Source organism: Muscardinus avellanarius, assembly GCF_963383645.1.
Source record: "Muscardinus avellanarius genome assembly, chromosome: 20".
NCBI lineage: Eukaryota > Metazoa > Chordata > Mammalia > Rodentia > Gliridae > Muscardinus > Muscardinus avellanarius.
The window spans coordinates 552,323-576,762 of NC_137806.1; the positions used below are offsets into that span (position 1 = coordinate 552,323).

The 24,440-nt window shown below is 42.0% G+C and overlaps 1 protein-coding gene across 2 annotated transcripts in view; it reads left to right on the forward strand.

Moving 5' to 3' along the window:
* Positions 1-24,440, forward strand: part of ODAD2 (outer dynein arm docking complex subunit 2) — a gene marked incomplete at its 3' end in the record, with an annotated part of 154,683 nt that overhangs the window by 35,471 nt on the left and 94,772 nt on the right. For both annotated transcript variants that reach the window (XM_080717060.1, XM_080717061.1), the window contains 5 exons: positions 17,922-18,068; positions 18,449-18,658; positions 21,395-21,637; positions 22,106-22,216; positions 23,290-23,444. In XM_080717060.1, the coding sequence (XP_080573186.1) occupies positions 17,922-18,068; positions 18,449-18,658; positions 21,395-21,637; positions 22,106-22,216; positions 23,290-23,444 (866 nt within the window). The remainder of the gene's footprint in view (positions 1-17,921; positions 18,069-18,448; positions 18,659-21,394; positions 21,638-22,105; positions 22,217-23,289; positions 23,445-24,440) is intronic.

Below are 24,440 nucleotides of genomic sequence, written 5' to 3' on the forward strand. Positions count from 1 at the left end.
TCCTCCCCACGAGACGTCTGTTTCTGCACCTGGAATCTTGAACAGAGTCCAGCTGGCAGAGTGGAGAGCAGGATGATGACAGCAGTGGTTTATAGAAAGAGGTGTCCGCAGCAGCCGGTGTGCAAAGTGAATCTGAGCAGGAAGGGCCACAGGCGGTGGTGCCAGGGGGTTGCCCCAGGAGAGAGGCAGGGCCACATGGCAGGTGAGTGGAGGAACCCAATTTGTTTATTCTAAATGCTCGAATTCATAAAACAGTGATGCCAACTTCACCTTTCATGTGAGCCAGGGAGCTTGTTTTTCTTCTGTTCTGTTCTATTCTGAATCCACGAGTTTAAATTTTTAGACTGTGAAAAATGAAGACGGCCAGTGGTTCCCCCATAACCAGAGAGGAGTAGCCGCGTCAGAGTGACGTCTGAATGACGTTCACTTCGGAAATGCTGCCAGGCGTTAAGCTTCAAAAGAGGCGCCTAGACTCCCTCCATGGGTGTTTTGGATTCTTTTCTCCGGAGAGGATTCTTGGCAGAGACATTTTTCAAGCTTTAAAACTTTTGTTAAATATTGCTTTTGTAGGGCTCAGTTCCCTAATGATCTCACAAGAACTGATCACACATGCACACCCTTAGCTGGTTACAGAGTTTTACGTGGTAATTGGTAGCTAAATGATTTTTCATCCCAGGAATCTGATGTACTTTGAAATCAATTACAGTTAATTACATTCCATTCCCATTACTTGAGTTTGGGGTATGGAGTGGTAGGAAGTTTGATCCCTGCTTCATTGGTGGAAAAGCTGAGACATACTTGCTGCAGGCCACACAGAAGGCGGCTGCTGGCTGGGACCATGTCCAGCATCTATCTTCACTGCCCCTTGCCTGGTTACTTTGTCCCACTGTCAGGAGATTCAGGACCCAGTGGGCCTGCAGACCTTGCAATTGGTCCTTACTGTCTACTTTCTTGTTTAGATTTTTCAGGTTAGCAATTAAATGAGGACGACTTCATGTAAAAGCACTCAATATTCATTTTTGGAAGGCAGTATTAGAGTGTGTGCATTTTCTATATTTTTACTTAAAAAGGTTGAGAAGAATTGTGATAGTGTAAATTTAGTCTTGTCGCAATGGATCTTTCAAAAATGGAAACCAGAGGCCGGGCGTGATGGCGCAGACTTGTAATCCCAGCATTTGGGAGACTGAGACAGGAGGATCATGGTTCGTGGACAGCCTCAGCTACTTAGAGAGGCCCTTTGCAACTCAGTGAGACCCTGTTTCAAACTAAAGAATAAAAAAAAAAAATAGGGCCAGGGGTGTTGCTTGGAGGTAGAATGCCCTGGTTTCCATCCCCAGAACTACACTCAAAAAAAATGGAAACCAGTGGTCACTGTTTATGTCCCTGAGTCAACTCAAGTACCACTTCCTTTAAACATCTTAATGTTTAAAGTTTAATGTTTAAATTTAAACATTATTTAAATTATTACACATGCTGCTGCATTGATGTGGGTTAAGCTTTTTAAAAAAGTTTCAGTGGCAAGATGAGTAGGAAGACATTTGTGTTTTTAAAAAAATGACCTGTTAGAAATCATAGTTAAATTCCATCATGTAACAAAATTTCTACTCAATAAAATTTCTACTCATTTGTGTCTCATAAATACCTTAGAGTAAGAAGTGAATGCGTTTGAAGTGTTTGGCTCCTTGGGATGCATGTTATTTGTATGTTTATATTTCCCACAAAGAGGCATTTGTCCTGTTATTTTTACTGTGAAGGAGATGGTAGGAAGCAATGCAGTTTCTGCTTCTCCAGTGGGAAATCTGTCCTCCACAAATAAATAAAACTGCTTTATTTTCTAAGCTTGAAACTTTCCTTACCTCTTGGCTATTATAAATAAATGGGGAAAAGCAGAGTAATTGATGAGTTTGGTAACACAATGCTACTGGGTCATAATTGTTTATACTACTAGTAATTAGCATTATATGGCCCCATTGACTTAACTACTGAATAATGACAATGTTCAAAAGCTTAGTACTCTTTACTGGAAGGGGAAAATGGGGGTGCAGGGCATCAAGTGCCATGCGCTTGGACGTCACTGTCAACATTATTTATATTGCAATGGGGGACTAAGGCACCAACAGAAACTAATGAAAAGAGCTCAGGGCTGGGGTGTGGCTTGGTTGTAGTAGAGTTCATGCGCAGAATGCTCTAGGCTCAGGGTTCAATTGCCAGAATAAAAACAAACAAACAAACAGCCAACCATCTGACTCTCAAAGGGACCTCTGGAGCTTTAACTTGTTTGCTAATTCACTCAATTCATGCATTTATTCATGAGTGTGTGCGATGAGCCAGCCTGGCTGGAGCAGCAGTCCATGATACACATGCCTGTCTAGTTAGTCATATGATCACTGATGGCAAAGAATCCTGATTCAGTTGTATGTAATGATCTAAAACTAGAGTAGACCTGTTGGAGAAATTTATTTTCCTCTTTATTTGCAGCAATAAGTTTATTTTTCATTCCTCAAAGTGTGCTTTCCCCAAAAAACCTATTTGAGGAAACGAAATGCACGGGAGGAAAGTGGTGCTGATTAGCTCCCAGCGGGTAGAACGTGCAGTAGACCACGAGTACGGAGTGAGAGGTCCAGGCCGGGCACACGGATGTCCCAGTTTGCATCTCAGTATGAATCTCCTGTAGTCAGTATCAGAAGTTTCGTATTTGTAGGGACATGAAACTCCAGTCGCTTTCCAGCCTTCGCAGTCCCTGCTGGCCAGGGCTGGGCTCCTGGGCTCCCTTTCCCCCTGGAGCTGTGTGGCTGTCCTGTGGCCTGCTGATGCTCTGTGACGGCAGGGTGCAGCAGAAGCCCATGCGGGGCCCAGTGCCTTACTTCTGGTTGAAGTCCTTAAAATACACAGAATAACACACTAGTATGTGTTCATTGTCAAAATTCAAGCCACACAAAAGGAGTGAGAACCCTTTCCTATATATTTCAGTCTCTATATAGACATATATCATTTATATTTACAAGTGCATTACATAATCTTTCATTCTGCTTTCTATATTTAGTATATCTTCTTGATCTTTCATATCTTCCTCAGTCATTTTAATTATTATATGGTATTTCATTATAGGCATGCATCATAATTTAACAATTCCTTGATTGATAACTTTTTAGGTTATCTCAAATCAGTTTTAGTTAGTATAGGAAATACCACAGTAAATATTTTTGTGTATTATTTGGATATGTACACTGTTTCCACAGAATGGATTTTTTTAAGTTTGAGATGCTTGGGTCAAGGGAAATAAACATTTAAATATTTGAAAAAAAAATTTTTTTTGTGGTACTGGGGGTGGAACCCAGGGGCTTTCTACCTCCGGGCTATACTCCCAGACCTATTTTACACTTTATTTGGAAACAGGGTCTCACTGAGTTGCTGAGAGCTTCACTAAGTAGCTGAGGCTGGCTTTGAACCTGTGCGATCCTCCTGTCTCGGCCTCCCAAGCGCGGGGATTACAAGCGTGCGCCACCACGTGCGCCACCTCGCCCAGTTTAAATATTTGAGAATTTTAATGGGGAAGGATTCAAAGACTATAAAATATTTATGCAAGACGGATAAGATCTAGAGATCTGCTGTAAGACAGTGCATATAGTTACTAATATGCATTGTGTATTTAAATAGTTTAAGAAGGTTGATCTCATGTTATTCTTACCACAAGACAGAGGGTAAAATGAAATTTTCATAGGTGAAAAATGCTTTTTTACCTTAATTGTGGTGATTCATAGGCATTTGTATGTGTCTATATTTACCAAATTGTTGGTCTTAAGTAGGTGCAGTTTTTTGTATATCAAATATACCTCAATAAAGATATTTTTAAAAGAAAGATAGACACACTACTGTTTGAGCGATCATGTCATAACTTTTTTAATTAAAGAAAAATGATGAGTAATAAGCCTCAATGGATCTTTGCAGAAAGTGTCAGTAATATACCAGTGGGTTTCAACTCTGGATGCAGTAAATTCAGCCAGGGCTTTTAAAAAGAAAAAACAGTAAACAAAAGAGCCCAATGCCCCGGTACCATTCATGGAAGTTTTGATTAAATTGGTCTGGGATGAAGTCTAGACATTAAAATAATAGTCTTTAAAATCTTCCCAAGGTTTTATTAAAATCATCTAGGATTTAAAATGTGCAGTTTTTGGTCTCTAAGATTAAAATCTAGGATTTATCTAGGATTCACCCAGTATTAAAACTCATTGCTATAAATTCTCACTGATTTTTAGTTGTTTTGATATTTTATATATTGTCTACTTCTGATGTGGAAAAGTTTGAAATTGCATATTCTTAAATAGTTGTGAGGTTGATGATATTTTGATATGTCACATAACCATTGTATTATAGCTTTTGCTTATTTTGCTGTGTGGCTATTCTTAATGAAGCAAATTAACCCTTTTGCTGAACGTATTAGCTGCGGTTTTTCTTTGTTTGTGCCATGGCATTTTATCCACTCTCTTGCACATCGGTAAGCATCAACTCCTTTTCACATGGTGTATAGGTTTTGGGTCTTAGGAGCTGAGAAAATTGTTCTGAAACCATTCCAAGAGAGCAAAAATATTTTCCATTTCTTCTGGTAGTTTTATGGCTTTTATTTAAGAGCAAGTTCAGATTTTTCATCTATTTGATTTTGGTTGGTTTGCATAAAAATATAAATGACTTTCAGATAAACTGGAATAACACTGAATTATCTGATTTAGAAACATCATGTGATCATTCATTTCTGTACTTTACCAAAATGTCATAGCCTTTCCCTATACATATCTAAAGCATTTGTTGTGAGATTCTGTCATAGATGTTATCATTTTTCTAATACTGGCATGAGGATTTTTTTTTTACAAATCACCCATTCCAGTTTATTTTTCATAGAATACAGAGTTATTCATTTATAAATATAACCCTTGTACTCAGCCACTTTACTTGACTCTTTTATTAATTGTAATTATTAATCTCATTCTTTTGACTCAAGGAAGACAAATTAAATTAGCTACCAACTTTTATTCATGGTAGTCAGCAGGATGTTCTGGTAAATAATCATTTCTGTTAACTTCCCATGTCTACTTAAAAAGAATAGGTATGCAATCCTTGCATTTTTCCTTACTCATTTCTTTTTTTTTTTTATTGGTGCACTGTATTCATACATCATAGTAGGATACATACTTTTGTAGACATACATGCACACTTTTCCCAGTCAGCCCCCACCCAATCCCCACCCCATTCTCTCCCTATCCCTCTCTCCCATGCTTGGCTTAGTAGTTGACATCTAGTATTATGGCAATTTATCTAAAATTAAAAATGATAATCTCACATAACAGTTTCATTTGTCTGATACCAAGCTTTTGATGACTTAAAGATAACATTTCAATATTTCTTTTTGCTTTCTTTCTTACCAGAGAATAATTTTTTCTATTTTTTAGGTGAAACTATCATATATTTATATATTTATTTTTCAGAAAAAAATCTATCCTAATATGGAATATGGAGTCTAGGTACCCACAACGATCTTGAAAAAGAACAAAGCTAGAAGATATATATTTTCTGATTTCAAACCATATAAAGCTACAATAATTGAAACAGTGTAGTACTATTCTAAAGGCAGATATATAAACCATTGGAGTTAAATAAAAGCCTAGAGCTAAATTCTTCCCTATATTGTCAAGTTATTTTTGACAAGGTTTCCACGAACATTTGGTGGTGGAAATGATAATCTTTTAACTAAATATTGTTAAAAAATAATAATTACATGGAAAAGAATAAAATTGGACCCTTACCTAATCCCATATACAAATATTAACTCAAAATAGATAATAGACCTAAATATAAATCTTAAGACTATAAACTTTTAGAAGAAAATCTGGGTCATAAAATCTCACAACATTGAAATTGGGAGTGATTTCTTGGTTATGATTTCAATGGCACAGGCAACAGAGGAATATACAGACTCCCTAAAAAATAAAAAAAAATTGTATATCCAAAGGCAATGTAAACAGAGTTAACAGTTACTAATAGAATGGGATAAAATATTTCCAATTGCTATATCTGAAGGTATATTAATATTCCAACTAGAAATCCTAAAAATTAACAACAATAAAGGCAAACAATACCATTTAGAGATAGGTAAAAGACTAACATAAATAGTGAATCTCCACAGATAACCAATCTTAATTGTCTGTTGGATGGAAACTCTTGCTTCTCTGGTTCTGGTGTGTGTTACCTATTTCTTCTTTGTAGTTAATCTCTTTGAATATTTTCTCTAGTGCTGGTTTTGAAGACATAAATTCCTTCAGTTTCTGTTTGTCATGGAAGCTTCTTATTTTTCCATCTAATTTGATAGAAAGTTTTGCTGGGTAGGAAATTTTTGGCTGGAAGTTGTTTTCTTTCAGAGTTTGGAATATGTTACTCCAAGCCCTTCTGGCTCTCATGACTTGGTTTGGGAAGTCTGGAGTGATTCTAATTGGCTTGCCTCTGAATGTCACTTGGCCCTTTGTTTTTGTTGCCTTTAAGATTCTCTGCTTGGCTTCCACATTGGTCATTTTGACAATTATGTGGCGTGGGGATCCTCTTCTCCGATCCTGTCTAAAGGGAGTTCTATAAGTTTCCTGGACCTTTGTATCAACCTCTTGCTCTATGTTTGGAAAATTTTCTGCTATTACTTCTTTGAAGAGATTGTTGATCCCTTTGTTTTCACTTTCTTTTCCCTCCTCTATTCCAATTATTCTTAGGTTAGCTCTCTTAAAATGGGCCCATATTTCTTCAATATCAGATTCCTGTTGTCGGATATTTTTTTCTAGATTAGAAACTATGAGTTCATTTTTGGATTGCTCATCTTCTAAGAGCGAGATTCTGTTCTCCATGTGTTCTAATCGGTTGTGCTTTGAATTGAGGCCTTTACTTCTTTAATTGCATCCTTTATCTCTTTTTGGCTCTCTCTGAGTTCTTTTCGAAGCACCTCTATTATTTCTACAGTTATTTTCCTGATTTGATCTTCTAGAAATCTCTGATTTTCTGTTTTATCGGGTTCTGATGTTGTGGGGTTGTGGGCATTCATTGCTCCAGTATTATTCCTCTTTCCCATTATTTCCGATGTTTGTGCCTTCTCTGGGTTCTTCCCTTGGGTCACTATGACTTCCCTTAAGGTGTTCTGGATCTCGAGTCAGTAGTATCTCGGACCCCACTACTCCTTTACTGGGTTTTATCACAGAGTCTCCGACCCAGAGAGTCGATAGAGGCTGCTTTAGACCGTGGGGGGTGCCAGGTTGCACGTTCTCCTATGGTGTGATATCTCTGCAACCGCCCCTCCCCCACTGGGTCAAGTCCCAGGGAGTACAGTACTGGGATTTCTCCTCTGTGGCCCGCAATTTGACTCACTGTTCTTGAGTATGCAGATGTAGCTGTACTGGCCTCGCTGAATTCGCTGCTGCTGCCGCCAGTGGCAATATGGCGCCGCTGCTATGCCCTCGGCTATGGGGCTGGCGTTTTTCTTCTTGATTTTGATTTCTACTCTGAATCCCTGCAGCGTGTGCTGAGCTTGGCCACTGGGAGCTTTAGATGCTCTCTGCGCGGAGAAATCCTGCCTGGCTGTTCCGCAGTGGCTCACCTCGGCTTGCTGTAGCCGTCCCGTGAATTCGCCGGTACCGCCGGCAGTATGGCGCTGCTGCCGCGTCTGCCACGTCCTCGGGCGCAAGGCCGGTTATCTCCTCTGTGGCTCTGTTCTCAGTCCGCTTTCTCTCTGGAGCCTGGTGATTTTTTGTTTCACTGGTGATGGTGTTTTCTGGCTATGAAAGGCACTGATTTTGTGGTAATGGAGATTTGTTGTTAGCGGGGCTCTTAAGCCCTGCTTTTCTAGGTCGCCATCTTCCCGGAAGTTGCCTTACTCATTTCTGATGTAAGATTTTAGTAAGCTCATGACAACCTTAATCTAATTTATGTGCATGTACATTTACATATATGTATTATATGCATATATTAGATGTTTCTTCTGGAGAAAGTATTTTCTCTTTTCCTTGGGATTCCACTGATCCTTACTTATGAGCACTGAATCATCAGTATTAAATAGTTTTCAAATAAACAGAAGCAAAGCAGTGTATTTCTGCTACTTTGACTCACAGGGCTGTTTGCCACTCATTCTGAGCACCTTTTGCATTGCTTATCCTGGGAGAAGAAGAGTCTGTCTGAGCCAGCCTCTGCCGGGCATCGGGCCCTCTGTCACAGTAATGGGCAGTCATTGGCAAAGACTCACTTTTCTTGCTCTGAGTGGCATGTTTGGAGGGAAAATGGCGAGAAGGTTCAAAGCCAGCTGGACGGCCAGCTGCGTCATGGCTGTGTCGCTTGGCCAGGCCTCACCCACTGCTTCTTCATTTGAGATGGGCCAGGGGTGAGGCGAGGGACAGGAGAGGCATGCTCGTCCTGATCATGCCTGTGCCTTCCTTCCTGTCTCACAGAGGTCATCTGGGGCTGCTGACAGTAAGTTCAATGACAGTTGTCCAAGTGTCCTGTCCACCAGAGTTTCAGCTACCAGCTTATGCTCTCCTTTACTGAACAAAGAAAAAACAAGAACATGTTGTTGGTTTTTTTAGAGTCCCTTTTGATAGCACATGATGAGTCAGGTCAACCTCCTGCTCCAAATTAGCCTCTTTTCTCTGGATTTCTGCAGTAACCTCAATGGCCTCCACATGTCAACACTTTCACCTTCTAGCCAGGATCTCGGCAGATGAAGGGATCTTTGAAAATGTCACTGGTTCATGCTAATCAGTGTTTGTGGTGGGATTCCTGGAGACTGAACCCAGGAGCATTCCACCTCTGAGCTATACCCCAAGCATGCTTTTAATTTTTTGTTTTGAAACAATGTCTCACTAGGTTACTGAGGTTGTCCTTGAGCCTGTGATCCTCCTGTCTCAGTGTCCCAAATCCTGGGATTACAGCTTGTGCCACCCTGTCCAGTTATGCTAGGCGATTGTGAGTTAAAGACTCAAATCCTTTGGCCACCCTCCAGCCTAACAATTGTCACGGCCTTCTGGCCTTTAGCTCGCTTTGTACCACTCTCCCACCAGGTATGGCCTCACTGGCTTTCTTGAACCCTTCACCAGATCACGCTTCCCATCCCCACAGGGCTTTGGCAACGCACCGTCAGCTCAGGTGCCTCCTGTGCTACCAGCCCCTGCTCACGCTCCAGGCTTCAGCAAAACTCTTCTGCAGGAACACTCAGGTGGGGGTGAAGTCCCTGGCCCGTGCTTCCTCAGCCCACGAGCCTCCTCATAGCACTTTCAGACTTTAAAATTTTCATTTATTTGGATGAGCTGAAGAAAGTTAAAACTTTCTCCTCCATTAACTGTAAGTCCCATAAGGGCAACAATCTTGTCTGGTGTTTTTCACTAGTATACCTCCAGTGCCTTGTCGGAACTGGCGAATAGTAAGTGTGGAACACATGTTGAACGAAAGAATATAAAAGTGACTTGAGGCACCTGGAATACGTTGCTCATTTCACTTCAGTAAAAGTTTATTTTTAGCTGGGAGTGGTGACACATGCCTATAATCTCAGTGTGTGAGAAGCTGAGGCAGGAGGATCACATGTTTGAGGCCAGCCTCAACAATTCAGTGAGCCCCTGATTCAAAATAAAAATAAAGCCGGGCATGGTGTCCTGCATCTCTAATCCAGGTATATGGGAGGCTGGGACAGGAGAATTTCAGATTTGAGGACAGCCTGAGCAATGTCGTGAGGCTCTCAGAAACCTAGTGAGACCCTATTTCAAAACAAAAAATAAGAAAGGGATGGTGGTACAGCGTAGAGATAGAATGCTACTGGGTTCAATCTCTAGCACCGCAAAAATAAATAGATGAATAAATAAAGGCTGGGGGTGTTGCTCAGTGGTAGAACCCCCCTGGGCTATCCCTAGTACACACACTACATCCACAGATACACACACACACACACACACACACACACACACACACACACAGTTTATTTCTTCCTTATTGACAGTAAAGGAGGAGCATTTTTCTGCTTCTATATTTCAGATAGTGTAATATATCCTTATTTCAAATATTTTATTTAAAGTAATAAACTATTAGAGCATTCTGTTGCATGCCTGTAATCTCAGTATTTGGGAAGCTAAGACAGGAGGATCTAAAGTTTGAGGCCAGTCTCAGCAATTCAGCAAGATCTTTCTTTCTTTCTTTCTTTCTTTCTTTCTTTCTTTCTTTCTTTCTTTCTTTCTTTCACGCTTTCAAGGTCTCAGTGTAATTCTAGAGCTAAAGTGTTATTACACATCAGCAAAAGTTATTGTTTAAAAAAAAAAAAACACAGCCGGGCGTGGTGGCGCACACTTGTAATCCCCGCGCTTGGGAGGCCGAGACAGGAGGATCACACAGATTCAAAGCCAGCCTCAGCTGCTTAGTGAGGCTCTCAGCAACTTAGTGAGACCCTGTTTCCAAATAAAATATAAAAATGGGTCTGGGAATGTAGCCCGGAGGTAGAAAGCCTCTGGGTTCCGCCCCAGTACCACCAAAAAAAAAAAAAAAAAAAAAAAAAAAAAGAAAGGAAGAAAATTAAATAAATAAATAAATAAATAACACTGGGGTAGTATGCCTTTGAGCTCAGTCCCCAGTGCCAATGATAATAATGATGATGATGATGATGATGATGATAATAATAATAATAATAATAATAAAAACATTACTGATAAAAATGTCTTATATCCACCTTGTCTCTCAAAAAGAAATTTTTTGTGTGTGGTACTGGGGTTCCTGGAAACCCTTCTACCTCCGGGCTACACTCCCAGACCTATATTTTATATTTTTATTTGGAAACAGGGTCTCTTAAGCCAGCGCGGCTGGCTTCGAACCTGCGCGATCCTCTTGTTTCCACTTCCCAAGCGCGGGGATACAAGCGTGCGCCACCACGCCCGGCTCAAAAACAAATCTTGAGGAAAGAGGGGACACAGCATTCCTTCTGTCTTCGCGTGTTTGCGGCTTGGTCGTGACAGTGAACAAATGGGTCCTGGTCCTAGGAAGGAGTGTGCGTTCAGAAGATGGGAGCTGGAAAGTTCTGCGAGGAGGCAGGGGCAGACAGCTACCAAAAGAATTGCACCAATTTGGGGATGGAAAAGTTTATTGGAAATGTTTTACAAAACCTTCAGAAGCTAATAAAACACTATTCTACTATATTTTATCCAGCTCTTAAAAACCTCACAAATGTAAATGCATGAAAAAATGTTAAAATAAGTATTGGCAACTAATTATGTTCTCAGGGGAGACTTAATTGAAAAAGGAGCGCATTTGCACCGCTTCTCCTCTGTTCGATGTTTATGGCATCTGGACAGAGTGGCGCGAACATTAGAAAATCCTTTGACATGGCTGGTATTTAAAGACTAGCAACTGGCTAACGTTTGTGGTTCTGTATGTTGAATATTTGGGCTCCCGTCCTCTGGTATTCATTCGGAAAGATTTATAATCCTTTGGGGAGTGTGGTCAGTGACAAGAGCAGAACTAAATCCTGAAATGTGGAAAAACTAACTTTCCCTAACATAAAACTGTTCTAAAAAAATCCCTCAAGTCTATGAATATGTTTCCAGATTTTCAAAAAAAGCTGATTTACAATTTTTCTATAAGAATCTAACTTCTCAATAATGTAAATAGTCCTTTGACTTCAAAATCAGCCTAGAGACAGATATCTCAGCAAAACATAGACTGTTTACGCATCTACCAATAAAGTGACTTTTGAAAAATGTATGCTGTTGGTTATAGTATAAATAATGAAAGAGCTCAAAAGTAGAAATAGTCTAGAAAACAAAATTGAAGACAATTTGGAACAAGAAACAAAGATTGTGCTAACTGCATAAGCAGAATATTGCTACCAAACAAATATTATAAAGACTAGCACTCAAGAGGCGGGGTGTGGTGGCACACGCTTGTAATCCCAGCATTCAGGAGGTGGAGACTGGAGGATCATGGTTTGCAGACAGCCTCAGCTACTTAGTGAGGTCCTCTGCAACTTAGTGAGACCCAGTTTCAAAATAAAGAATAAAAAAAAGGGCAGGGGGTGTAGCTCAGAGGTTGAATGACCCTGGGTTCCATCCTCAAACCCACACAAAAAAATTAAAGAATTAAAAGTAAAAAGACTAAAGCCGGGCGTGGTGGCGCACGCTTGTAATCCCCGCACTTGGGATGCAGAGACAGGAGGATCGCGCAGGTTCGATGCCAGCCGCGCGTGCTGGCTTAAGAGACCCTGTTTCCAAATAAAAAATATAAAAATAGGTCTGGGAGTGTAGCCCGGAGGTAGAAGGGCTTCCAGGAACCCCAGTACCACCAAAATAATAATAATAATAATAATAATAATAATAATAATAATAATAATACTAAAAAAATAGGGCTGGGGTTGTAGCTCGAAGCTACAATGCCCCTGGTTCCATCCCCAGTACAAGAATAGCAATCAAGAAAAGTCCTTGATTATGCACATCTTGATCCCAACAGCACATTCTTCTCCATCCTGAAGAGGCCAGGCAGGGCTGACAGGTGTGATCCTGCCCTGTGTCTTCTTGTTTCCTAAGTTGGAAGGGTTGGGCCCCTGTAGGGGGACTTCCTGCCTCCTTTAACCATTCCAATTCAGAGAATGAGGTTTTTTGAAGGAATTGGTTTTCTTGTTGTCTTTGTTTCTTCTTTATGTGTGTCATTTCATTTCTTTTAATTATTTATGGTTAGCATGCACATTCTTCTTTGTGGCTTACAAAATACCTGTCTTTAGTAATTATATAAGAGAAACAGAAAGTTCTAGTTAGGGTAGTTAATATCCTGACAGTAATAGAAGATTTATTATTTTATACTTTAAAATCAACTATAGAGAAAAAAATTGTAGGGAAATAGTGGTGGTAACATTTTTCTTGACAGTAAGGAAAAAAGACACTAAAAGCTACAAAACAATTTATTTTAATGCAAATAATAAAATTAAATATCTTAGCATTCTATTTTTTTTTGGGGGGGGGGGAGAGACTATAGATTAAACCCAGGGCTCTCTACCTTCAAGCGATACTCCCAGCCCTTTATTGAAAAAATTGAAACAGGGCCTCACTAAGTTGCTGTGGGTATCACTAAGTTGCTGAAGCTGGCTCCCAACATGGGATCCTCCCTTCTCTGCCTCCCAAGTACTGGGATTATTATAAACATGCACAACCTTGCCTGAGCCTTGTCACCTTGTCATTGAAATGTGACCTTAAATATAAGGACAGCCTGGAATTACCCAGAGGGAGGATTAGTCATTGAAAAATAGACATTGCCAGTTATGTCACAGTAGAATAAGGTGTTCATAACATTTCTAGAGAAGGAAATTAAGGGATTTTCTTAAAAAGAGTAACAATAAAGGCTTTCCTTCTTCACTTTTTTACTTTTTGGGGTACTAGGGATTGAACCCAGGTGCTCTACCACTGACATATAGCCCTAGCTCTATTTATTTATTTATTTATTTATTTATTTATTTATTTATTTTTGGTGGTACTGGGGGCTACACTCCCAGACCTACTTTTTATATTTTTATTTGGAAACAGGGTCTCCTAAGCCAGCGCGGCTGGCTTTGAACTTGTGCGATCCTCCTGTTTCCGCCTCCCAAGCGCTGGGATTACAAGCGTGCGCCACCACGCCTGGCTATTTATTTTTAATTTAGAAACAGGTTTTGCTATGTTTCCCAAGTTGGCCTGAAACATACAATCCTCCTGGCTCAGCCTCCTGAGTAGCTAGGGTTACAGGTGTGTCCTTGCCATGCTTGGCTCTCTTCATTTTTTGATACATGCCCTATAATAATCCATTTCTCTTTCTTATCTTAACAGTAATTATTGTATTAAATTCCTAAGTTGATTTGCATCTGTGCACTTATGTGATATGAAGGGGGATAGTGGCTTGTATGGAGGGGAAGCTTGTATGTAATTTCCATTTCTGTACTAAGCCTATTATATATTATATAACATATTTTTAAAATTAATATTTACATATTTTAACATATGAATGAGTAAAATATGAGCATATAAATAACTAAATGTAATACACAAATATATGAAGCTTATCTTCTATTTCCTATAAGTCAGTCTATTTTCTGATGCTGTAACAATACCAAGACTGGGTAACTCATAAAGAAAAGGTATTGCTCGCTCTCGGTTCTGGATGCTGGGAAGCTTGATATCATGGTGCTGTCATCTGGAGAGGCAGAGGACTCACATGGAGAGGGCCCGTGCAAGAGGAAGGGAGAGCGAGGGGGTGAGAGCAGGGCAGAAGAGAGGAGAGAGAGCGAGAAGAGAGAGGGGAGGGAAAGAGGAGAGAAAGAAGAGAGGAGAGGAGAGGAGAGAAGAGAGAGGAGAGAGGAGAGGAGAGAGAAGAGAGAGGAGAGCTAGAGAAGAGAGAGAGAAGAGAGAAGACAGAGAGAGGAGAAGAAAAAGAAGAGAAGAGAGGAGAAGAGAGAAGAGAGGAGAGAAGAAAGGAGAGGGAAAAGAGAAAGAAGAGAGGAGAGAAGAGAGAGAAGAGAGAAGAGAGGAGAGAGGAGAGAGGGAAGATAGAAAAGAAAAGAGAGAGGAGAGAGGAGAGAAAAAAGAGGAAAGAGAAAGGAGAGGGAGGAGGAAGGAAAGAAGAGAGGAGAGAGAAGAGAGGAGAGGACAGAAAAGAGGAGAGGACAGAAGAGAGGAGAGAGGGAAGATAGAAAAGGGAGGAGAGAGAAGAGAGGAGAGGAGAGAGGAGAGAAAGGAAAGGAGAAAGAGAGGAGAAGGAGAAAGAAGAGGAAAGGAGAGGAGGAAGGAAAGAAGAGAGGAGAGAGGAGAAAAAGAAAAGAGGAGGAGGAGAGGAGAGAGAAAAGAGGGAGAGGGAGAGGGAGAAAGAGAGAGAGGGAGAGGGGGGAGGGGGAGAGGGAGAGGGAGAGGAGAGGAGAGGAGAGGAGAGGAGAGGAGAGGAGAGGAGAGGAGGAGAGGGAGGAGAGAAGAGGAGAGGAGAGGAGAGGAGAGGAGGAGAGGAGAGGGAGGAGAGGAGAGGGAGGAGAGGAGAGGAGGAGAGGAGAGGAGAGGGAGGAGAGGAGAGGAGAGGAGAGGGTGCACATGGTGCGGGGGAGAGCAAGAGAGCACCCTAGCTTTCTTTTACCATGAAGCCACTCCCGGGACAGCGAACCCACTCCAGACAATGGCAAGCCCATCCTGGGAGGCAGAGCCTCACGATCCCATTGCCTCTCGGCCTCTTGGCTATTCCCCCTCCTAATACTGTCACAATGGCGATTAATTTCAACATGAGTTCAGGAGGAGAGATTCAAACCATCAAAATATACAGAATTATAGTTACATATATATGTAGAACAGATTATGGAAACAATAATTAAAATGAAAACAAACATAATTTGTTTTAAAACAGGGTGATTTGGGGCCATTGTTACTCTTTTAAGGCAGGAGTCAGAGGCTGTTTTTTGAGCACCTTTTAACAAAAATAGTTTATCCTCATGAATTTCCTTTTCTTTCTTGTTTTCTCTGTAGTTTCAGAATAGGAGAAGGAGATTGGGGGAGGGAAGGAGGGAGGGAAAAAGGAGGCTTGAGGAAGGAAACAGACCAAACAGTATGTCCATATTGAAGGTGCCATCGGCAACCTCACCAACATGTGTGTGGGGTTAGGAGGGAACCTCTCCATGAGATGGGCTGTGCTCATACACTTCGCATCTCACTACTGTGTATAGTCTATTACATCAATACAATTCTAAAAAACGTTCAATCCAAAAATATTTTACTTTTAGCTCCAATGAAATACTACTTTTGTGTCTTATGAACAACTTTGGCATTTATCTCAGGACTTTTAGCCACCACCCAGTCTCAGAAGCAGTAGAAGTAACCTGCATTATGACACACTCTTCAGATTTTCACAGCAGTCCTGACCTGTCTGATTTTAGTTTCTTGGCAGATATGGTTCAGTGAGCAATCCTTATATATTTTTAATCTCTCTATTTTTTAATCTTAAAAGAGCAGCCCTCTAGCATGTGATGCCCTTTGCCAGGAAAGACCCTACCCAGATGATTGTATCTTAATATTGGCTTCCCAGACTCCAGATATCAGTGTCTTTTCTTCATAAGTTACCTAGTCTTGCTATTCCGTTACAGCATCAGAAAAAGTGGATCGACAGACAGAAAATAGATACTATAAGCATTATCTGTTTAAATATTCAATATATAGTTATTTCTATTTTATGTTTATATCTTTATCTAGTCATGTTTTACAGTATATAGATGTAAAAGTTTGGAAATGTATTTTGTATCACAGATGGTATGTCTGTGTCTTAACACAGTATGTCTGCATCAGGAAGGTGTGGCTCTGAGGCCACTGCCATGGCTCACAGTGCTGAGGTGTTCTCCCTCCTCCTCCCCCCGTCCTACCTGTCTCAGGTCTTGTTTCCTCCTCCCCACACCCTTGGCTCCACTTGCCCCAGGTGGTCTCCACTGCTGCCTCCCGCATGCTCCTCTTTCTCAGGTTTTATGTTCCCCATGCTACCACAGGGCTCACAGAAGGCTTCTGAAACCACAGCAGGATGGGGACTTCTCCCACGGCCAAGCAAGCAGTCCTGCATCCCAGAGGGCAGCTGGGTGTCCCCACATTCAACCTGTCCTGACCGGTCCAGCTGGAGTGAGCATCAGCTCCCAGTCGAGGACTCAGTCCCCCACACTGCCCAGGTCGTGGCCAGTGCTTCTCACCAGCCGGGACAATGTAGGGTTCTCACAATCCTCCTCGGTTTTGTGAACTTGCTACAGCGGCTCACAGGACACCCAGAAAGGAACTTCTGCTTTATTACAAAGCACCTTAAGAAGGCTACAGATGAACAGAGAATAGGGCTGGATGCAGGGAAGGGCGTGGGTGGGCGCCCTCCCAGACCTCTACCTGCTCGGCTCTCTGGCAGCTCCTCGACCCCCAGCCTTCAGGATTTTATGGAGACTTCATGACGTAGGCATAGTGGATGAAGTCACTGGCCATTGGTAAGGTCAAGGCGTGGGGCTAACAGTCCCAACCCTTTACTGTCACCTCACTCTTTCTGGTGATCAGTTCCTATCCTGAAGCCAAGTAGAGGAGACCAGCCATCAGTCAATGTTAGCATAAAAAAGACACCATGGGTGTAACGATCACAAGGATGTGCTGGGGCATGGTGGCTCATACCTGTAACCCCAGCATCTCAGGAGTCTGAAGCAGGAGGATTGCAAGTTTGAGGCCAGCCTGGGCAACTCAACAAAACCCTTTATCAAAATAAAAAATAAAAAGGCTATGAATATAGCTCAGTGGTAAAATGTCCCTGGCTTCAATCCCCAATACAAAAATAAATAAATAAATAAATTAAAAATACAAGGATTTTAGGAAACTAGGACAAAACTCATATATATGTGTGTGTGTGTGTGTGTGTATGTGTGTGTGTGTGTGTGTGTGTGTGTATGTCTGTGTGTGGGGTATATGTATATATATGTAATATATATCTGTATATATATTATGTGTGTGTTTCACGATATCATAGTTTGTAAAAATGATTTTCAGACCTAAGTTCCATTGCACGCCACACTGCTCAAGATCTGAGGAACGTTCCCCAACAGGACGTATAACTCAGTGGCTCTCCAAGGCATGCCCCTTGACACTCTTTAATATGTTAAACATTATAGCTGTTTAAAGAAGACAGACCACCTTTAAACCTGGACTCCTAATTGGAATAGCAGTTTACAAGCTATGTACACTTTTTCCATGCTTCAGCCCAACACGATTCACTTAGCAAATTATAGCCCACTCAGAGAACTTAAACAAATGTACTGCGCCACATATAGGTAGACACATTTCCTGGTTGGCGGATTCATGACCATTTGGTACATTTCTATGGGTACAAATTTCTGCTTAACCTTTCTATGGCTTATGTCTTTGCAGGGAGGAAATCAGACGGCAACAGTGATTGCTTTGTGTTCAATGAGGGACTTCAACTTATCTCAAGAGACGTGTCAGCTGGCCATCAGAGATGTTGGGGGCCTTGAAGTTTTAATAAATTTGCTTGACACGGATGAGGTCAAATGTAAGGTGAGTGGCATTTTGTAGTGGACGGGCGGTCTCGGACCACCTCCTTGTGGACTTAGACGCACTTGCTGGGTCCCATGCTTTGCTGTCGGGTTCTTTTCTTTATCTGCTGCTGTTGCTGATAACCAACCTGCCTTTTCTCTGAGCTGTGCTTTCTTTTCTCCCTGCTTTTCCTCTTTCTATTTAAATGAATTCCTTGTGCTTCAGGAACGATGTTTGTTTACATAAATTAAAGAAAACATAGAGTATGTGTATAACCCTTGGGGATGGAAACTATTTCTTAAAAAACTGAATTGGGGAAGGATTTTAGGCAGACTTGGAGTTTCTGAAAACAGCATTAGTTGTGTATTGAGCATTCATGCATCTATTCCTTTCCCCCACAGATTGGTTCATTAAAAATCCTGAAGGAAATCAGTTACAATCCTCAAATCAGACGTAATATTGTTGATCTTGGGGGCTTACCAATCATGGTTAATATACTCGATTCTCCACACAAGAGCCTGAAGTGTTTGGCAGCCGAGACCATTGCAAATGTGGCCAAGTTTAAGAGGGCCCGGCGGGTGGTGAGACAGCACGGGGGCATCACCAAGCTGGTGAGTACCACCAGGGAGCGGGAGGGGCGCCCCGGCTTTCCCGGCCACCGCAGACATGCAGAAGCTGCCGAAGCATATTCTAGGAGTCTTCTTTTGCTGCTATATGTCTTTAGGAATTATTCTTACTAACCTCTCATGGTGGTACATACCTATAATCCCAGAATTCGGGAGCTTTAGCCAAGAGGATCACAGGTTCATGGACAGCCTCAGCAATTTAGCAAGACTTTGTCTCAAAAGAAAAAAATGAAAAAGAAAAAGAAAGAAAAAAGAAAAGAAAAAGGGGGGGGTAGGGCGTAGCTCTAGAATACCCTTGGATTCAATTCCTAGTATCGCCAAAACTACTGTGTGTGTGTGTGTGTGTGTGTGTGTGTGTGTGTGTGTGTGTGTGTTAGCGAGGCCCTGTCTCAAAACAGATAAATGAAAAGGGCAGGAGATGTAGCTCAGTGGTATTGCACCTCCGAGTTCAATCCCCAGTACTGCAAAAAAAATTTTTTAAAAGTAAATGCAGGCCGGGCGTGGTGGCGCACGCTTGTAATCCCTGCACTTGGGAGGCGCAGACAGGAGGGTCACACAGGTTCGAAGCCAGCCGCACTGGCTTAAGAGACCCTGTTTCCAAATAAAAGTATAAAATAGGTCTGGGAGTGTAGCCCGGAGCTAGAAGGGTTTCCAGGAACCCCAGTACCACCAAAAAAAAATAAAAAATAAAATAGGTCTGGGAGTATAGCCTGGAAGTAGAAGGGTTTCCAGGAACCCCAGTACCACCAAAACCAACAAAACAAAACAAAACAAAGGTGAATGCAGTGTATAAATCTGCGTCCATCCTCCTTAGTAAGAACAAGTACGATGTCCCTCAGCTTCTATCTGAACGGATTCTGTCTGCACCTTGAGGCCTGGGCACCTGGGACATGTCTGATGCACTTGAGAGTTTTCCATAGTGTGTGGTCTAGAACCTTGATCACATAAAGGATTAATAAATATCTAGAACCTTGATCAAGTAAAGGATTAATACAATATCTAGAACCTTGATCACATAAAGGATTAGTAAATATATTGGATTAATATGGATTTTAATGTGAATGTGTACAGTGAGAAATGTGTTCAGAAGTTTACTGATAGTTTCGCTGATTTGTCATCTGTAGGGCATATACAATTTAATTGTTTCAAAAATAAGAGAGATGTAGATGGATGGACGAATAGACAGACACATGATGCAACCAATATGGCAAGGTGTTTATTGTAGAACCCATGGGAATACCACTGCTTCTGGTGCAATTGCTGAACAGTTCTACCAACTTCTGTGTTTGAAGTATTTCCTAGTTAAATGTTGGGAGAATGAATTATTACCATCATGATTCTTCTGCTTAACTAATGGAAGGAAGTGCTGGGAACTGAGGTCTGTATGGCCCTGATCACAGTGGCGTCACAACCTAGCGGCAGAGGCAGTTTGGGGGCAGGGAAGATATAGATGAAACTAAGAGTTATGGTGAGTTTTAAGTAATTAAATCTGTGAGGGAATGGTGGAGGGACAAAAGAGGTCTCTGTCAGAGGAGGAAGAAAGGTCAGAGAGAGTCGCTGCTTCCCAAGTTTGGGGGAGGTGAGTATTTTTCAGGCACACCCCCCAGGGAGAGGCATTACAGGAAGATGGAGGTGTGTTGGTAAAGACCCGGAGCTAAGGAACAGCAATGAGTAAGTGGAAACTACAAGTGGGTTCGCTTTTTTTTTTTTTTTTTTTTTTTGGCTTTGGTGGAACTTGAGATTGAACCTAGGGGCATTTTACCTCAGAGCTACTCCCTCATCTGTTGTTTTGAAACATTCTCACTAGCTTGCTGATGCTGTCCTCAAACCTGAAATCCTCCTGCCTCAGCCTCCCAGGTACTAGGACTACAGGTGTTTTGAAGGGTTTCATTTCCTTTTTTAATTTTTACTGCCTACAGTATAGTATAAACATTGATTTTTTTAAAAAGTATTCTTGGGCCAGGCATGGTGGTGCACCCTTGTAATTCCAGCATTCAGGAGGCAGAGAACAGAGGATCATGGTTCGCAGACAGCCTCAGCTACTTACCGAGGCCTTTTGCAACTCAGTGAGACCCTGTTTCAAAGTAAAGAATAAAAAAATAGGGCTGGGGGTGCAGCTCAAGGTAGAATGCTTCTGGGTTCTATCCACAGTACTGCGGAAAAAAAAAAAAAGTATTCTTGGAGTTGGGCATGGTGGTTCTCATTTGTAATCCCAGTACTGAGAGGCTAAAACAGGAATATCACAGATTAGAGGGCAGTCTCAGCAACTTATCAGGGCCCTCTGCAACGTAGTGAGACCCTGCTTCAAAATAAAATGTAAAATAGGGGCGGAGGATCTATCTCAGAGGTAGAGTTCTCCTGGGTTCAATCTCCAGTACCCCCACAGTATTCTTGGTTTAATAGATGTGATCTTGGGAGCAACCCTGTAATAGTGAAGAATGTGCTGTTTTTTTTTGTTTTGTTTTGTTTTGTTTTGTTGTTTTTTTTTTTTTTTTTTGGTGGTACTGGGGTTCCTGGAAGCCCTCCTTCCTCCGGGCTACACTCCCAGACCTATTTTATATTTTTGAAACAGGGTCTCTTACGCCAGCACGGCTGGCTTCGAACCTGCGCGATCCTCCTGTCTCCGCCTCCCAAGCGCGGGGATTACAAGCGTGCGCCACCACGCCCGGCTGTGCTGGGGTTTAAAGACGTCATGTTCACTGCATTCCTTCCTTCTCCTAGGTGGCTTTACTTGACTGTGCACATAATTCAGCAGAGCCCTTCCAGTCGAGTCTGTATGAAACCAGAGATGTGGAAGTGGCTCGCTGCGGGGCTTTGGCCCTGTGGAGCTGCAGCAAGAGCCACTCGAATAAAGAAGCCATTCGAAAGGCAGGGGGCATCCCGCTGCTGGCACGTTTACTGAAGACGTCTCATGAAAGCATGCTAATTCCAGTGGTAGGGACATTGCAAGAATGTGCATCAGAGGTATCCAAACCCATTCTGCTTCCTCTGCCCTCTTACCTTGATGTTCTGTAATTTTAAAAATCGAAACATTATGACTGTTCAGAACTTTTTCAAAATGTCAAGCTTCATTTTAGAAAAAGAACGCCAAATAACAGTATATTAATTCACTCGGTACCCTTGTGAAAGTGTTTTTCTCAGTGCTGACTGTTTCTTTTGTGTCGGATGAGTACTCTCAGCTTGGACTTTGTTGTTTATGTAGTTTGTTCAGTAGCTGAGTGTGGTGGCACAAGCCTGTCATCCCAGCACTTGCTAGGCTGAGACAGGGATGGCAGGTTTGAGGTCAGCCTCCTCAAGTAGTGAGGCTCTCAGCATCCTAGTAAGACCCTGTTTCAAAACAAACAAACAAGCAGAGTTTGTTCGGCATAAGTATGAATACATACACATACATATACCCATGTATTAGGCAAACATATCTGTTTCTATTCCTAGGAAAACTACCGTGCTGCCATCAAAGCAGAACGGATCATTGAGAACCTGGTGAAGAACCTCAACAGTGAGAATGAGCAGCTGCAGGAGCACTGCGCCATGGCCATCTACCAGGTGGGGACGCCCGAGCGCCTCGCCTGCGTGTCAGGGCAGTGTTCCCGCAGGCGACCCTCAGGGTGGGGAGGCGGGAGTTTGCATTTTAAACAAGCATCCAGAGGTTTCCATGCATGTGTGGGTTCAGAGACCACTGTCCTATAGTAATGGCAGACACCATGCTCATACACCACAGATAAAACTTGCTGCAATATATCTGATTACATGCATTTCTATAAAACATATATATCTGGCGCTCGCTTGTAATCCCCGCACTTGGGAGGCGGAGACAGGAGGATCGTGCAGGTTCGAAGCCAGCCTCTCTGGCTTAAGAGATGCTGTTTCCAAATAAAAATATAAAATAGGTCTGGGAGTGTAGCCCGGAGGTAGAAGGGTTTCCAGGAACCTCAGGACCACCAATAAATAAATGAACAAACAAACAAATAAATAAATAAATAAATTTACTTAGCTGGCATGGTGGTACACACCTATGATCCCAATCTCCAGTAACTTCGCCCCCAAAAAGAAAAAATGGAGTCTTGTAGTTACTCTGCTCCTTGACTTTTGATCAGTCTGCACCCTGATAACCCCATGGTAAGTTGAATTCGCCCGCCCTACAGAAGGCCACAGCTTAATAGCACAGTGTTCCGTGGCGTGTTGGTTGTCGATTTAATTGAGCACCTGAGAACTACAGCTCACTACGGCAGTACCCAGTACTGCAAGAGAGTAGCACGCTGCACGTCAGTAACCAAGGGAAAGGTTAAAATTCAAAATCTACTGGCTGCATATAACTTTCATACAGTCCTCAAATTAAAAAAAGCCCAAAGTGGGAGCCCGGTGTGGTGGTACACATTTGTAATTTCAGTACTTGGGAGGCTGAGACAAGAGGATTTTAGGTTCAAGATCAGCCTCAGCAACTTAGCCAGGTCTTCTGCAACTAAGACCTTGTTTCAAAAATAAAATAAATAAAATAAAATAAAATAAAATAGCTGAGGGTGTAGCACAGAGGTAGACTGCCCCTGGTTTCAGTCCCCAGTGCCACATAATGCTAGAGATGCCTGATCACTGACAGACTCGGGCGACTTGTTTTGCAGTGTGCTGAAGATGAGGAAACTCGGGACCTGGTGAGGCTCCACGGAGGCCTGAAACCCCTGGCCAGTCTGCTCAATAACACAGACAATAAAGAGCGGCTAGCCGCCGTCACGGGGGCCATATGGAAATGCTCCATCAGCAAGGAGAACGTGATCAAGTAAGGACGGTGCTCAGCATCCTGCGGCAAAGGCCTGGCCGCAGAAACGCATTCTTGGGATTAGAATGCCATTTTCAAAAAGGGAAAAGTTTTCATCTTAGGCTGAGGTAGCAGCATGATGACAATCTTAGAAACGTCCCCACCCCCACCACCTGCAGTGCACCTCAGCGGGCCAGGGGCTTTGCTGGACGCGGTCCCAGGTGAACGGGCTGCTTTGTGTATAGACCGCCACTGGAATTAGAAGTCTACGAGGCTTGTCAAGGCGAGGGGATGAATCTCCACTGAACCTTTAGAGGCAGACATGGTTCTTGCTGCTTTTCTAAAGATAAACAGATGAGTTGGCAAATGCCAGTCAACCACTCACAAAAAGAAGTTCATAAAGAGAAGTTATTTTCAAACATGAGCTCATTGAATTTTAATTATTTCCAAATAATTTATTTCAAAGTACTTGTAAGTTCTATTTTAATCTTCAGATTTATCTTTATGCATGTTTAGAGTTCATTTATACTTCAATGAGTGTTCTGGGACAACTTCTTCTCTCTCATCTGAAACTTCCTGTAACAAGAAATTCACATGTCCTAACTAACAAAATAAGTTTACTCAATAGAGAATGTCTAGTGAAGTTTTGGCTAGATTAAAGGCAACCTAAGATTATTAAGCTTTTTATTTTAATTACAAGTTCTGTCAGCCGGTATGGTGGTACATACCTGTAATCCCAGTACTTGGGAGGCTGAGACAGGAGGATCATGGGTTCAAGACTAGCATGTTTCAAAATAAAAAGGGCTGGACAGTATCTCAGTGGCACAATGCCCTTGGGTTCAATACCTAGTAATTAATACACACACATACTCACCACCACCACCACCACCACCACCACCACACACACACACTCACTCACCACCACCACCACCACCACTAGATTCAGCCAAATTATGATACTTGAAAATGCTGCTGAAATTTATTGAAAGGAAAAGTGTTGTATATATAAACTATCAA